The sequence below is a fragment of the Neoarius graeffei genome, chromosome 20 (genome assembly GCF_027579695.1).
Source record: "Neoarius graeffei isolate fNeoGra1 chromosome 20, fNeoGra1.pri, whole genome shotgun sequence".
NCBI classification, from domain to species: Eukaryota; Metazoa; Chordata; class Actinopteri; order Siluriformes; family Ariidae; genus Neoarius; species Neoarius graeffei.
The window spans coordinates 18,715,567-18,732,554 of record NC_083588.1 but is presented as its reverse complement, the minus strand read 5'-3'; the positions used below and the strand labels follow the sequence as shown (position 1 = coordinate 18,732,554).

Below are 16,988 nucleotides of genomic sequence, written 5' to 3'. Positions count from 1 at the left end.
CTCGCTGGCTACGGGGCTCGAACCCGGACCTTCTTGCTGTGAGGCGACAGCACTCACCACTACACCACCGTGCCGTCCCAGACAAATATGTATAAAAGCTAAATAAAAACATAAAAAAACTAAACCATGACAAGTGTAATTAGAAAGATGACAATGTACCGACACATAGAATATGATGGAGAGAGGAGTTATGATGTTGTATAGCTTAATTGATCCAGCAAGAAGATAATGGTTAATTTCTTAACTGATTTTATATTGGTGGAATTTCTAATATGATCAGGTAATCGGTTCCAACAGGAAGGACCTCAAGCTAATCGAAAGCTAGACGTTACAAGAAACAGTATGGTTACAAATTACACATTTATCAATGAAATATATGCCTATGGTAATATCTATATAAAGGCTAGTGGCTGGACCTGAAGAAATCACAAGTTGGTTTGATCTGTTCTACAAAGACTGCAGCTTGTTGATAATCCATATTCAGACGCTGGGAATCCAGTGAAACCGAAAATTCTTTTACAGCCTCCTGTTAAAGTTGCTTTCAGCATGCATCTAAATCCATTAGAGATGATCAAGATTGAAATTCATAATTCACCCCCCACCAAAAAAAAGCCTTGCTCAATAATTAACAGTTATTCCACGAAATTGAGTCGTACACGAGCTGATAGCCGACGAGGCACATAGTGCTGAGTTGGCTATAAGCCATGTACGACAAGATTGAGTGGAATAACTGTTTTATTCTATCCACATTCACTGGATTTTGATAAACTGAGCATTTTTATTTTTAATTTTCTGCAAATTTGATAAATAAAATCTTTATACAAAACGTCTGACAAAACCATTTAGAATGTAAACAAACCAGCGAAATGTCAGTTGCAAATTATGAAAAATGCTGTAATAATAATTCGTGGGAAAAAAAGACATGTTCTTACCATCAAATACTTTCATTTTATATTTTGTTGCTTTTTTTCTGTATTTTTTTTCTGTATTTTTCTGTATTGTTTTTGAGTAGAGTCTTTATTGCGTCCTTGGTTGGTTCAGCAACACGCACCGCCATTTTGTTTTTCTCTACTCATGAGCTGATATGAGCTGATAGCCTAGTCGTAGAGTAGCCAATCAGAGTGTGTGACTGCTCATATCCAATGAATGTGGATTGAATAATGTCTAATATTCTTCATGAACTCATCAGTAGTTACATTAAATCCAGAAATCCAGATTGTTAATTTGACAAAAATTTGTTCTAGTGATACCAATTATACAAATGACATAAATAATATCAAAGCAAAGGTAGCACCAGAAGCAGGCTCTGTCAAACCGATTTGCATACTCAGTCCTCTTCGTTTTTTCTTTATCTGTCTTCTCTATATTCTCCACGAAAGCCACAATTTTCTGTATTGAAGTGTCCTTGGCAGTCACATCAACTGAGATTGTAGACGCACCATTCAGGTTTATACCTGTCCAAAGAAAGTGAAAACAGAGTTCCTGAAGCACCTTAAAATGAGATTTCTATATGCACATACAGGGCTATTCAAAATTATGTGAACACAAATGGATTATTTTTCTCCTGAATGTGTGGTGCACCGTGACTGCTGCTGGCGTAATCGGGCCCTACTTTTTTGACACCCCAACAGTGATGTCAGACATCTACTTACAGATGGTGCAGCAGTATGCCATTGATGAATTCCCACTACAGGTCTGATTGGCGGGGTATTTCCAACAGGATGTCGCACCGCCGCATTTCGGCCGTACTGTTCATGCTTATCTCGACCACACATTTCCAGGTCGATGGATAGGTCATGGTGGACCATTGTCATAGCCTCCACACTCCCCTGATTTGACGCCCTGTGATTTCTGGTTATGGGGTATGGTGAAGGAGCGCATGTATAGCGGGAAAGTTCATGATATTAATGACCTCAAGGACAGAATAAGGACTGTGGTATCATCTATTCCCCACAAAATGTGCATCCGGGCTTTAAATGGTACTGTTGCTCGCTGGTTTTTGTGTCTTGAACATGATGCCAAACAGGTTGAGACCGTCCTGTAAATCAGTTTTTACATATGATGTATGTTTTGTGAATAAATGGTTTCTACCATTTAAGTGTTAACATAATTTTGACAAACCTTTAGTATGGGTAGTTTTACTACATTTCAGCTGTTCATATTCACTGACACATTGAGATGAATAGGTTTCCTCTCTCCAACTCAAATAATCTCGGTCTACAACCGAGGAGTGTGTCCCCTTGAACAGCATGTAAAAACGTAGTATAGAATATCTATCAAGGTCATTATGAAATTACAATTTTAAGTGAAATCAATACATTGTATAGGTAAATCAATGGACCAGGTTTGGATTTAGATCCATTGGGGGGGATCGCATACAGTGGTGGCTGAAAGTTTGTGAACCCTTGAGAATTTTCTATATTTCTGCATAAATATGACCTAAAACATCATCAGATTTTCACACAAGTCCTAAAAGTAGATAAAGAGAACCCAGTTAAACAAGTGAGACAAAAATATTATACTTGGTCATTTATTTATTGAAGAAAATGATTCAATATTACATATCTGTGAGTGGCAAAAGTATGTGAAGCTTTGCTTTCAGTATCTGGTGTGACCCCCTTGTGCAGCAATAACTGCAATTAAACATTTCCAGTAACTGTTGATCAGTCCTGCACACCGGCTTGGAGGAATTTTAGCCCGTTCCTCTGTACAGAACAGCTTCAACTCTGGGATGTTGGTGGGTTTCCTCACATGAACTGCTTGCTTTAGGTCCTTCCACAACATTTCGATTGGATTAAGGTCAGGACTTTGACTTGGCCATTCCAAAACATTAACTTTATTCTTCTTTAACCATTCTTTGGTAGAACAACTTATGTGCTTAGGATCGTTGTCTTGCTGCATGACCCACCTTCTCTTGAGATTGAGGTCATGGACAGATGTCCTGACATTTTCCTTTAAAATTCACTGGTATAATTCAGAATTCACTGTTCCATCAAAGATAGCAAGCTGTCCTGGCCCAGATGCAGCAAAACAGGCCCAAACCATGATACTACCACCATCACGTTTCACAGATGGGATAAGGTTCTTATGCTGGAATGCAGTGTTTTCCTTTCTCCAAACATAACGCTTCTCATTTAACCAAAAAGTTCTATTTTGGTCTCATCCGTCCACAAAACATTTTTCCAATAGCCTTCTGGCTTGTCCATGTGATCTTTAGCAAACTGCAGATGAGCAGCAATGTTCTTTTTGGAGAGCAGTGGCTTTCTCCTTGCAACCCTGCCATGCACACCATTGTTGTTCAGTGTTCTCCTGAGGGTGGACTCATGAACATTAACATTGGAGTCTCTCACATTGGTTAATGTTCATGAGTCCACCCTCAGGAGAACACTGAACAACAATGGTGTGCATGACAGGGTTGCAAGGCGAAAGCCACTGCTCTCCAAAAAGAACATTGCTGCTCTCAGCGAGAGGCCTTCAGTTGCTTAGAAGTTACCCTGGGGTCCTTTGTGACCTCGCCGACTAATACGGTACTTGCTCTTGGAGTGATCTTTGTTGGTCAACCACTCCTGGGGAGGGTAACAATGGTCTTGAATTTCATCCCTTTGTACACGGTCTATCTGACTGTGGATTGGTGGAGTCCAAACTCTTTAGAAATGGTTTTGTAACCTTTTCCAGCCTGATGAGCATCAACAACGTGTGTTGTGAAGATCAGACTTTGATAGATCCCTGTTCTTTAAATAAAACAGGGTGCCCACTCACACCTGATTGTCATCCCACTGATTGAAAACACCTGACTCTAATTTCACCTTCAAATTAACTGCTAATCCTAGAGGTTCACATACTTTTGCCACTCACAGATATGTAATATTAGATCATTTTCCGCAATAAATAAATGATCAAGTATAATATTTTTGTCTGATTTGTTTAACTGGGTTCTCTTTATCTACTTTTAGGACTTGTGTGAAAATCTGATGATGTTTTAGGTCATATTTATGCAGAAATATAGAAACTTCTAAAGAGTTCACAAACTTTCAAGCACCACTGTACATGTAATCATAAGTTTGTGATTAAATGAGTAATATGTGATCATGTGGGAAAACTTTTTAACATGGCCTGAAAACTTTTTAACATGGCCTGAAATTTCAAATTTTCAGGGTAGGTGGGCAATGGTCTGTATTAAATTTTGGGGGTAATTGGGTCAAGGTCACTGGAAAGGTCAACCTTTCGGTCAAAATAACATTTTCCATTCTAACTCAAAAACGGTTGCCGGTAGACAAATGTTTACTATCATGAGCATATAGGAACTCCCATATGGCCTTTCATTTGGCACCATGATCTTTGACCTTGACTGACCCTGAAAGGTCAAACTCAAGGTCACGGATTTTCAGAGGGCTGTAACTTGAAAACAGTAGATGGTGGACAGATGTTTACCGTTATCAACTTACAGGACATGCCATATGGGCTTTCATTTGGCGCCATGATCTTTGACCTTGAATGACTTTGAAATATCAAATCAAGGTCATGGATTTTCATAGGACTATAACCTGACAGCTGATGATTGAGAAATATTACCATTATCAATATCTCATCTCATCTCATCTCATTATCTCTAGCCGCTTTATCCTGTTCTACAGGGTCGCAGGCAAGCTGGAGCCTATCCCAGCTGACTACGGGCGAAAGGCGGGGTACACCCTGGACAAGTCGCCAGGTCATCACAGGGCTGACACACAGACACAGACAACCATTCACACTCACATTCACACCTACAGTCAATTTAGAGTCACCAGTTAACCTAACCTGCATGTCTTTGGACTGTGGGGGAAACCGGAGCACCCGGAGGAAACCCACACGGACACGGGGAGAACATGCAAACTCCACACAGAAAGGCCCTCGCCGGCCACGGGGCTCGAACCTGGACCTTCTTGCTGTGAGGCGACAGCGCTAACCACTACACCACCGTGCCGCCCATTATCAATATATAAGTATAAAATAAGTGCTGCCGGGTGAGGTCTGTTTTGCCTGGCAACACTTGTTGTTGTTGTTGTAGTAATTGCAAAAGTGAACTCAAGTCAAGAAAATCAGATCTGAAAAATGAAACCACATGCCCTACATGTGCAAATGAATGAATTATGTATAGAAAAAAATCACATGGGAATATAAACATGTGCTACATGTGAAAAGTCCACTACAAGAGGTGGTACATGTTTTACATGGTTTTCAGTTTGTAAATATTTGCTCTGCATTCATAGCCTACCCTTTTTTATCTCATCTTTGCCAACGGTGTTTCTTGATTTATATGATTCTGGGTGCGTACAGGACAAGATGACGCCCTTGTCTGCAACTCGCGACAACACCATCGATATCAGCAAGCTCATAACCAAAATGATCAAGCAGAAACAAAAGTGATAACCTGGTGAATACAAATCAGGTATTTAACTTGAAACATTTCTGATAATTTGATATATTTCTTATATTTCTTCCATTTCTAATATAGAGTTTTATATATATATATATATATATATATATATATATATATATATATATATATATATATATATATATATATAAAAACAATTACTAATCTAAAAATCAATGCCATTTATATGAAGCATGATTGACAGCCAGGATGATGATAACACTGTTTGGGTCTCTTTTCTGTCCTCATTCCTGTTTTGTTTCTACTCACGGATCAGCGGACTGCAGAGGCCACTGTCAGACACGTGTTCAGTGAGGATGAGCAGGGACATGGTAAAGCTGAGCACCAGAGTGATTTTAAAGGAGCTGCGTTTATCCAGTGGGAGTGCAAAGCTCACCAGATCAGCTAACATGATAAGCACACTGGGGAGAATGAGTGTCACTGTTGTGTCGAATGGGTTGGTGGACATAGTGACCTGAGACATTAGAGCAAAGAAGCTGTATTAGAGAATTTGGAGTCATTGGGAAGCTTTTGAAAAGTCAGGACAGAAGAGCATCTATATACCTGACTACTATGAGTTAGAAATAAGGGTGTGCAACCCATTTCGTTATACAGTGTCTTGCAAAAGTATTCATCCCCCTTGGTGTTTGTCCTGTTTTGTTGCATTAAGAAAGCAAAGAAAAGAAAGCACAACTTTATTCATCACACACTTGTGAAATTCCTCTCTGCATTTAACCCATCTGAAACAGTGAACACACACATGCACACACGTGAGCAATGAGCACACACACATACCCTGAACAGTGGGCAGCCATGCTAACAGCACCCAGGGAGCAGTTGGGAGTTAGGTGCCTTGCTCAAGGCCACCTCAGCCCAAGGCCGTCCCATATTAACCTAACCGCATGTCTTTGAACTGTGGGGGAAACCAGAGCACCCGGAGGAAACCCACGCAGACACAGGCAGAACATGCAAACTCCACACAGAAAGGCCCTTGCCGGCCGCTGGGCTCGAACCCAGAACCTTCTTGCTGTGAGGCGACTGTGCTAACCACCGGCACCACCGTGCCACCCACAATTACAAGCTGGAATTAAAATTGATTGTCGGAGGGTTAGCACCAGTTGATTTACACAACATGCCTACAACTATAAAGGAGCAAATTGTTGTTTTATTATGACACAATAATTAAGATGAAAAAACAGAAATCTGGAGTGTGCATAAGTATTCATCCCTTTCCTATGGAACCCCTAAATAAGAGCTGTTCCAACCAATTCACTTCATGTGTCACATAATTAGTTGATTAAGATCCACCTGTGTGCAATCAAAGTGTCACATGATCTGTCACATGATGTCTGTATAAATCAACCTGTTCTGGAAGGACCCTGACTCTGCAACACTACTAAGCAAGCAACATGAAAACCAAGGAGCACTCTAAACAGGTCAGAGACAAAGTTGTGGAGAAGTATAGATCAGGGTTGGGTTATAAAAAATATCCCAAACTTTGAATATCCCAGGGAGCACCATTAAATCCATTATAGCAAAATGGAAAGAATATGGCACTACTACAAACCTGACAAGAGAAGGCCACCCACCAAAACTCAGAGACCAGGCAAGGAAGGCATTAATCAGGGATGCAACAAAGACACCAAAAATAACACTGAAGGAGCTGCAAAGATCCACAGCGGAGATGGGAGTATCTGTCCATAGGACCACTTTAAACCGTACGCTCCACAGGGCGGGACTTTATGGAAGAGTGGCCAGAAAAAAGTAATTGCTTAAGAAAACACATTTGAAGTTTGCCCAACAGCATGAGGCAGACTCCCCAAACACATGGAAGAAGATTCTCTGATCAAATGAAACTAAACTTGATCATTTTGGTCATCATGGGAAATGCCATGTGTGGCGCAAACCCAACACCCTGAGAACACCATTCCTACAGTGAAGCATGGTGGTGGCAGGATTATGCTGTGGGGATGTTTTTCATCTGCAGGGACAGGAAAGCTGGTCAGGACTGAAGGAAAGCTGGATGGCATTAAATACAGGGCAATTCTGGAGGAAAACCTGTTTGAGTCAGCTAGAGGTTTGAGACTGGGATGAAGGTTTATGTTCCAGCAGGACAATGACCCTAAACATGCTGCTAAAGCTACACTGGAGTGGTTAAAAGGAAAACATTTAAATGTCTTGGAATGGTCTAATCAAAGCCCAGACCTCAATCCAGTTGAGAATCTGTGGCATAACTTGAAGATTGCTGTACACCAATGCAACCCATCTAACTTGAAGGAGTTGGAGCAATTTTGCCTTGAGGAATGGGCAAAAATCCCAGTGGCTAGATGTGCTAAGCTCATAGAGACATACCCCAAGAGACTTGCAGCTGTAATTGCAGCAAAAGGTGGCTCTCCAAAGTATTGAGGGTTTTTTTTCCTTTTTTTTTTTTTTTTTGGGGGGGGGGGGGGGTTGAATATCTATGCACACTCCAGATTTCTGTTGTTTCATCTTAATTATTGTTTGTGTCACAATAAAACAACAATGTTCACTTTTAATGTTGTAGGCATGTTGTGTAAATCAAATGGTGCTAACCCTCCAAAAATCCATTTGAACAGAAAAAGCTTTATTGCCAAGTAATTGTTGCAGCCACAAGGAATTTGGCTTGGCGTTAAGTTGCTCAATAAATAAATACTAAATAAAGACAGTCTATTCTAAGATGTTAAGAAATAAGAACTAAATAAACAAGATAAAAATAAGATAAAGTAAATAAACAACTGTGCAGGTAAACAAATGTGCAAATAAGGTAAACAATAAGATAAGTAAACAAATGTGCAAATCAGGTAAACAACTGGGGGGGCCGAGTAAATGGGGTCACTGGTCTTGTTTATTGAGGTGGGGGGGCAGAGTGGGTAAGGAGTCTGAGGTATGATACTGGCGGAGGGGGGGGCAGAGTAAGTGGGGATCACTGGTCATGTTTATGAGGCCAGCAGCGGTAGGAAAGAAACTGTTTCTATGGCGTGAGGTTTTGGTCTTGATGGACCGCAGCCTCCTGCCAAAGGGGAGTGTCTCAAAGAGTTTATGTCTGGGGTGGGAGGGGTCAGTCACAATCTTTCCTGCCCGCCTCAGTATCCTGGAGGCAAACAGGTCCTCAAGTGAAGGCAGGCTGCAGCCGATCACCTTTTCTGCAGAGCGAATGATACCCTGCAGTCAACCCTTGTCCCTGGCAGTGGCGGCAGCATACCAGATGGTGATGGAGGAGATGAGGATGGACTCAGTGATGGCTGTGTAGAAGTGCACCATCATTGTCTTTGGCAGGGTGAACTTCTTTAACTGCTGCAGGAAGTACATCCTCTGCTGTGCTTTTGAGATGAAGGAGCTGATGTTCAGTTCCCACTTCAGGTCCTGGGTGATTATGGTGCCCAGGAAGTGGAAGGACTCTACAGTGTCCACTGGTAAGCCACGCAGGGTGATGGGGAGATGAGGGCCTGGGTTCTTCCTCAAGTCCACAATCATTTCCACTGTTTTTGCAGCATTTAGCTCCAGGTTGTTTTGGCTGCACCAGGTCACCAGATGGTTGATCTCCCACCTGTAGGTGGACTCGTCCTCACCAGAGATGAGTCCAATGAGGGTGGTGTCATCCGCGAACTTCAGGAGCTTGACAGGCTGGTGGGTGGAGGTGCAGCTATTTGTATACAGGGAGAAGAGCAGAGGAGAAAGAACGCAGCCTTGGGGGGGATCTGGTGCTGATTGCCTGAGTGTTGGATACATGCTTCCCCAACCTCACTTGCTGCTTCCTGTCAGTCAAGAAGTCAGTGATCCACCTACAGGTGGGGTCAGACAAATTTAGCTGGGACATTTTGTCCTGTAGTAGAGCTGGAATGATGGTATTGAATGCAGAGCTGAAGTCCACACACAGGATCCTGGAATAGGTTCCTGGGGAATCCAGGTGCTGGAGGATAACGTGGAGGGCTGTGTTGACGGCGGCGACCACAGACCTGTTGGCTCTGTAGGCGAACTGCAAGGGGTCCAGAAGGGGGTCTGTGATGGCTTTGAGGTGTGAGAGAACAAGGCGCTCAAAGGACTTCATCATCATGGAGGTGAGGGCAATGGGTCTGTAGTCATTTAGTCCTGTGGTTCTTGCTTTTTTGGGGATGGGTATGATTCTGGAGGACTTGAAACAGGCTGGCACATGGCATGTCTCCAGTGAGGTGTTGAAAATGTCTGTGAACATTGGAGACAACTGGTCAGCACAGTTTCTCAGGGCGGATGGAGAAAAAGTCAGATCCAGCTGATTTACAGAAGTTCTGTCTCTTGAACAGTCTATTGACATCCCTCTCCTGAATGGTGAGAGGTGCAGTGGGGGACGAGGTGGAGGGGGCCTTTGATGAGGACAGAGATGAGGAGGAGCAGGCTCCTGAAGGGGGGGGGGGGGGGTATTGGGGTGGAGGTGGTGATTGTGGGGGGAGATATTAGGACTGTCCCATTGTTTTTCAAAACGGCAGTAGAAGTTCTTAAAGTCATTTGCAAGGCGAAGGTTGTTGACAGAGTGAGGGGGTTTGGGTTTGTAGTTCGTGAATGGAATTTTAATTCCAGCTTGTAATGTGACAAAACAGGACAAACACCAAGGGGGATGAATACTTTTGCAAGACACGTATACTTTTAGTATAAGCATTTACAATGTTACAAATGAGTCACTTCTTTTCAAAAATATAGACAAAAAAAGCAGTTTCTGGCCATGCTGCCATATGCACAAAGCATACATGAAGATTACAAAAATAAATTCATAAATTAATTTTCATAATATTTACAATAAAACTATTTAATTACAAAGAGATAGTTGCGGTCCAAGTTTTCTTCATCCTGAATTAGCTCCACTGCTATAGTTCGCCATTCACCTCGATCTTGGCCCACTGAAGATACGTTCCCAAAGATTAAATTTAGCCCACAATCTAATCCAACACAAATGTGAAATAAATTTAATTACACATCAATTGAATAAAAATAATAAAACATCACAACAAAGGAGTGTAAATATTATTATTCTATCCACATTCACTGGATATGAACAATCGCACACTCTGATTAGCTACTCTACTATTAGGCTATCAGCTCATATACCGTGAGTAGAGAAAAACAAAATGGCGGAGCGTGTTGCTGAACCAACCGAGGACGAAATAAAAACTCTACTCGAAAACAAAACCCTCAAAAAATACAAAAAAGCAACAAAATATGAAATGAAAGTATTAGATGGGAAGAACATATCTTTTTCTAATTTCTCAAGAATTATTATTATAGGATTTTTCACAAATTGCGACTGTCATTTTGCTGGTTTGTTTGCATTCTAAGCGGAAACTATTTTGTCGGACATTTTGTATAAAGTTTTTATTTATCGAATTTGCAAAAAATAAAAATGCTCTCTTTCTCAAAATCCAGTGAATGTGGATAGAATAAAAGAGTTATTCCACTCAATCTCGTCGTACATGGCTTATAGCCAACTTGGCACTACATGCCTCGTCGGCTATCAGCTCATGTACGACTTGATTTCGTGGAATAACTGTTAAATATACTGCTTGTACATACCACTTAAATTTCACATCTGAGATCACACTAATTAAATTAAATAATATTTTATCATAAATAAATCAAATCTTTAACATACTGTTTCCTGTCCATCCATTAAGGGCTACTGGGCACGCATCTAGTACAAAAGGGTAGTAAAAAAGGTTGATTCCACACACCACGGTTGTATACAATTGGATAGAATGTTGGGCAGTGCCATCACGTCTCACTAATATGTCAGTAGTGACAGGCTTCACATCCGTTTGGACTCTACAGGCACAGGAAGAGATATTAAAAATACATGCTAAACATACAGTACCAGTCAAAAGTTAGGACATGCCTTCTAATTCAATATTTGTTCTTTATTTTTATTAATTAAAAGACTTCATGTCTTAAAGTAATGATGGATGTCATTTCTCTTCGCTTAGTTGAGCGGTTCTTGACATAATATGGATTACTACAGTTGTGGAATAGGGCTATTTACTGTATTTTTATTATTTACTGTTTGATCTCAAACACATTAAGGTGGCAAGAAATTGCACTAATTAACTTTTGACGAAGCACTTGTTAATTGAAAAGCATTCCAGGTGACTGTCTCATGAAGCTGGTTAAGATAATGCCAATAGTGTGCAAAGCGTCATCAAGGTAAACACTGGTTACTTTGAAGAATCTAAAATATGGAACTTTTTTGTTGTTTTTTTAACACTTTTTTCGTTTACCACATAATTCCATATGTTCCACATGTTATTTCATAGTTGTGATGTCTTCAGTACTGCTGGGTTTCACGTGATGTCACATCATTAGTTATTCAAAAATTTAGCTGGTGGTCTACCAAAGCTCAGTTGATAAAGCATATGTGTGGAGAAGGTGCATTGCTTGCATGAAAAATACCTTACGCTTGCATTGTTTTAGGTTGTTCGATTCGCTCAAACCGTGAAACTAAAAAGTTTCTTCAGGGTTCCTCGTGAACTAATAAAAAAGGGTGAACGAATGTTGACTATTTGACTATGTTCTACATTGTAGAACATAGTCAAAATACAGAAAAGCCTATGAGTATGGGTGTCCAAACTTTTGACTGGTACTGTACATTGTACATAACAAAATAATAAAATGATTTCAAAGATACAATAAGATCAACTGTGAGCTACTGCTCACTTCCGTATCCCCCCGTTCTCGCTTATATCAGAATGCAAGCAATCGAAGGAATAGGACACTTATTATGAATGTTGACATCAACAAATAATTAACCCTGAAACAAGTAAGTAAAGAGCAGTGTCTCTCCCCAGAGATTTCACACAGCATCCTGCTAAACTGTCATTTTCAAATAGCATTTTGCTTCTTGAAATAGCGTCAAAATCCACCCTATATGTTTCGTAAATGCATTCAGTCGGTAAACAGGAAGTCGATGTGCGACAGACCTGAAAATGGTATACATGGTATAGAACCCCAAGCTGAAGCTCCGTACCAAATATCAAGCAGTTGTGATTTGTAGTTGCTGAGAAAAGTGTTATGAAAATTTTGTAAATCCACTCTATATGTTTCGCAAATACATTCCGTCGGTAAACAGGAAGTTGATGTGTGACAGACCTGAAAAGGGTATACACGGTATAGAACCCCAAGCTGAAGTTTGGTACCAAGTACCAAGTGGCTATGATTTGTGGTTGCTGAGAAAAAGGGTGTTTCGGATGGACAGGGATACGGGGCGGACAGAGGTAAACCAGTATACTACACACACACACACACACACACACACACACACACACACCCCTCCTGGAGCGGGGGTATAAAAATATATATATCATAAGCAACTAAACAAATACAGAGTACCTCATAGCACATAATCTCCTGTTTATATATATTTTGCTTAAACAATTTTTACATCCACCTTACCTGTGAACTACAGTGCTGTGCAAAAGTCTTAGGCACAATATTTTTTTTCACTTTTAGTAATTGCAGACATATTCACCCCAATTGGTGTTCAGTGGTGCAACCAGTTGCCATAAAAAGTCACCGTTCATTGAATAATTTGTGAAATCAAGTCCACTTGTGTGTAATTATCGTCATATGATCTCAATATAAATACACCTGTTCCTGGAAGAGCTCCAGACCTTGTTATAGAACTTATAGTACTGTGCAAAAGTCTTAGGCACCCTATATATATATTATTTTTTCATACAAACGTTGTTATAGATTTCTATTTTATGATTTCTACATTTATCAAATCAGTACAAAAACATTTTAGAGTTACAAACGTTCATATTTTTTCCAGCACAAAATTAAATGTTACAGAGAAAAAAATGTTTGTATCTGAGCAGCATATTCCATAAGAGAGCACTTTTCAGATTAAAAATGAAAACACAATGAAGGCTACAGGTTTTGGCGCAAAACTAAGAAGCGAGTGTGACAGTCAAAGTGTCCAGAAGAACTGTGACTGGTTCTGTAAGACACTCAGTAAAACCTACAGCTCATTTCCTTATAAAACTGCACTCATTCTACATGAGACTGCTATTATTATTATTATTATTATTATTATTATTAATAAAGCAAAGGGTCGTCTCACACCAAATACTGACTTTGTGATATTGATTTATTTTGGCTTGCTGCTGTTTATAGTATTTTTTTAATGTTGAAACATTTCATGTCATTATTTTAAGCCATTTTTGGTCTACAGCGTTTCTTTACATGTGCCTAAAACTTTTGCACAGTACTGCAGTTAGTTTGAATTTTTTTTTACATGAGTAATCATTTGCTTGGCCTTTATTAATGCATTACTGCAATAATATTTAATATTCAATTTAATATTAATAGATTTTGTTTATTTTTTTTATTAATCAGTGCACAATTATTTCTTTTTAATGCAAATTATTTATATTAAGCCTATACAAAAATTCATACCTATATTACACTCTTTACCAAAGACAAAAAGGCATGGGAAAAAAATCCTAATGAGGGAAGGTCAACTCACGCGTTGGCTACATTTAGATCAGGAGTCCAGATTTTGTCAACTGGCAGCATAATTTCTTTAAAGTCATACGTATCATTCCATGCAAGGTCTGGGTCATTCCATTCCTATTAAAAACAGAAAAAAATACATTCTATCAAATCATTAGCCATTTATCATCATGTGTTAAGATTTGCATGATGAGATTAACGAGAATCCATACCATTTCGATTCTAATGCGACTTGAGAAACGCAGGGCTTTAGTATCCTGAGACAAAACAAGAGCAGAAAAGCTATTGTAATTTGATCATTTTAGTACAGTTTGGTCTCTTATGTTCAATTAATCACCAATAATACAGTCGTAGCCAAACGTTTTGAGACTGACACAAATTTTGGTTTTCACAAAGTTTGCTGATTCAGTGTTTTTAGATCTTTTTGTCAGGTGTTTCTATGGTATACTGAAGTACAATTATAAGCATTTCATAATTTTAAAAGGCTTTTATTGACAAATACATCAAGTTTATGCAAAGAGTCAATATTTACAGTGTTGACCCTTCTTTTTCAAGACTCCTGCAATTCGCCCTGGCATGCTGGATATCAGCTTCTGGGCTAAATCCTGACTGATGGCAGCCCGTTCTTGCATAATCAGTGCTTGGAGTTTATTACAATTTCTGGGTTTTTGTTTGTCCATCCACTTTTTGAGGATTGACCACGGGTAATCGATGGGATCAAGATCTGGGGAGTTTCCTGGCCATGGACCCAAAATTTCACTGTTTTGTTCCCGAGCCACTTATCACTTTTGCCTTGTGACATGGTGCTCCATCATGCTGGAAAAAGCATTGTTCATTACCAAATTGCTCCTGGATCGTTGGGAGAAGTTGCTCTTGGAGGATGTTTTGATACCATTCTTTATTCATGGCAGTGTTCTTTGGCAAAATTATGAGCGAGCCCACACCCTTGGATGGGAAGCAACCCCACGCATGAATAGGCTCAGGATGCTTTACTATTGGCATGACACAGGACTCATGGTAGCGCTTACCTTTTCTTCTCCGGACAATCATTTTTCCAGATGTCCCAAACAGTCTGAAGGGGGCTTCATCAGAGAAAATAACTTTACCCAAGTCCTCTGCAGTCTGCAAAAAGTCCCACAAAAAGTTATTTTCTCTGATGAAGCCCCCTTCAGACTGTTTGGGACATCTGGAAAAATGATTGTCTGGAGAAGAAAAGGTGAGCGCTACCATGACTCCTGTGTCATGCCAGTAGTAAAGTATCCTGAGACTACTCATGTGTGGGGTTGCTTCCCATCCAAGGGTGTGGGCTCACTCATAATTTTGCCGAAGAACACTGCCATGAACAAAGAATGGTATCAAAACATCCTCCAAGAGCAACTTCTCCCAACGATCCAGGAGCAATTTGGTAATGAACAATGCTTTTTCCAGCATGATGGAGCACCATGTCACAAGGCAAAAGTGATAACTAAGTGGCTCGGGAACAAAACAGTGAAATTTTGGGTCCATGGCCAGGAAACTCCCCAGATCTTGATCCCATCGAGAACTCGTGGTCAATCCTCAAAAAGCAGATGGGCAAACAAAAACCCAGAAATTGTGATAAACTCCAAGCACTGATTATGCAAGAATGGGTTGCCATCAGTCAGGATTTGGCTCAGAAGCTGATATCCAGCATGCCAGGGCGAATTGCAGGAGTCTTGAAAAGAAGGGTCAACACTGTAAATACTGACTCTTTACATAAACTTGATGTATTTGTCAATAAAAGCCTTTTAAACTTATGAAATGCTTGTAATTGTACTTCAGTATACCATAGAAACATCTGACAAAAAGATCTAAAAACACCGATTCAGCAAACTTTGTGAAAACCAAAATTTGTGTCAGTCTCAAAACTTTTGGCCACAACTGTACTAATAAAAAGCTGAAAATAATCACAGTAGGTGGATACTTAACCACAGACAGGGTCTCATATTGAATGGATTTGAGAATCACTGTAACGGTACATCCCGAAGGCATTGGAGGACTGAAAAGCTCCATTGCAACCAGTTTCCTAGCCAGGCATCGACGCGTGACACAATTTGCCAAAGATCCAAGCACTGAGTTGGAGCACACTAAGAGAAAAACAGAGGCAATGCATGGACACGGTACAAAATCTATCCATTTTAATTTGTCACTTAAAGGTCAACACAGAAACATTCATACTATTTCATATTCCCAACACTCCTCGACCACTCTTCGACTGATATCTACATGCTAATATAAATGTCTTACCCATTATATAATAAATGATGCTGAAAAGTTTCAGGATCCTCGTGGTTGACATCATGTTGCACTGTTCTACAAACATAACACAAACAAATCATGTTCTCTGGACGATGATGATTTCTGTCTTCATCAATTAGTTTCTGTTTCTATTTGAATAGTATCAGCATAGTTAAAAAAAAGAGTCAAAATGTACCTTAACACTCCTGCTTGGTTCCAGCTTTTCTCAACGCTATGAAGAGGGGAATGTCTGATGGCTCTTAATAGGCACCACTGTTCACTTCTATTAACTGCTTACGTGATGCACATTGAACAAAATACACAGCTCACATTCAAAGCATCTGTACCATAAAGATGAACCAAGTTGTGTATTCGGGCTTTATCAGCTATTGTCGTTTAATCCATACAAGCATTCATTTGATGTTTGAGCACGTCATATAATAGCACTTCATTAATTACCTCTGTTCAACTCTACTGCCTTGATTCCCTGCCTGGCTGGAATTCAATAGAAAGCAAAATAGTCTTTGGGTTTTAGTTCATTAAAGAGTACAATAGAACACAGCCCATTGTTTGTTTAGTATAAAAATCAGATGGTGAGTCAGTCAATGAAAATTAGGTTCAAAATGAGATATCACGGTGGTTCTGGACAAAGATCTCATCTCATCTCATTATCTCTAGCCGCTTTATCCTGTTCTACAGGGTCGCAGGCAAGCTGGAGCCCATCCCAGCTGACTACGGGCGAAAGGCGGGGTACACCCTGGACAAGTCGCCAGGTCATCACAGGGCTGACACATAGACACAGACAACCATTCACACTCACATT

General features: G+C 40.1%; 1 protein-coding gene across 1 annotated transcript; it reads right to left on the bottom strand.

Moving 5' to 3' along the window:
* Positions 1 to 1,197: 1,197 nt before the first annotated feature.
* On the bottom strand, positions 1,198 to 16,229 carry LOC132869024 (5-hydroxytryptamine receptor 3A-like). The gene is made up of 9 exons (XM_060902383.1): positions 16,175 to 16,229; positions 15,857 to 15,999; positions 14,122 to 14,166; positions 13,923 to 14,026; positions 11,058 to 11,227; positions 10,226 to 10,347; positions 5,687 to 5,891; positions 5,255 to 5,410; positions 1,198 to 1,454 (listed from the first exon to the last, which is right to left on the bottom strand). Exons 1-9 carry the CDS (start codon positions 16,227 to 16,229, stop codon positions 1,198 to 1,200), a joined length of 1,257 nt encoding a protein of 418 aa, XP_060758366.1.
* Between the last annotated feature and the right edge of the window lie 759 nt (positions 16,230 to 16,988).

Bases quoted from the DNA above. Each gene is read 5' to 3' on its own strand.
- LOC132869024 (XM_060902383.1), bottom strand. From the start codon at position 16,229: ATGATGTCAACCACGAGGATCCTGAAACTTTTCAGCATCATTTATTAT. The intron at 5,411-5,686 runs GTGAGTAGAAAC...TGTATTCACCAG, and splicing joins CCTCTGCAGTCCGCTGATCC to GTTATCACTTTTGTTTCTGC. The intron at 1,455-5,254 runs GTAGGCTATGAA...TTCTTTGGACAG, and splicing joins CAAAGATGAGATAAAAAAGG to GTATAAACCTGAATGGTGCG.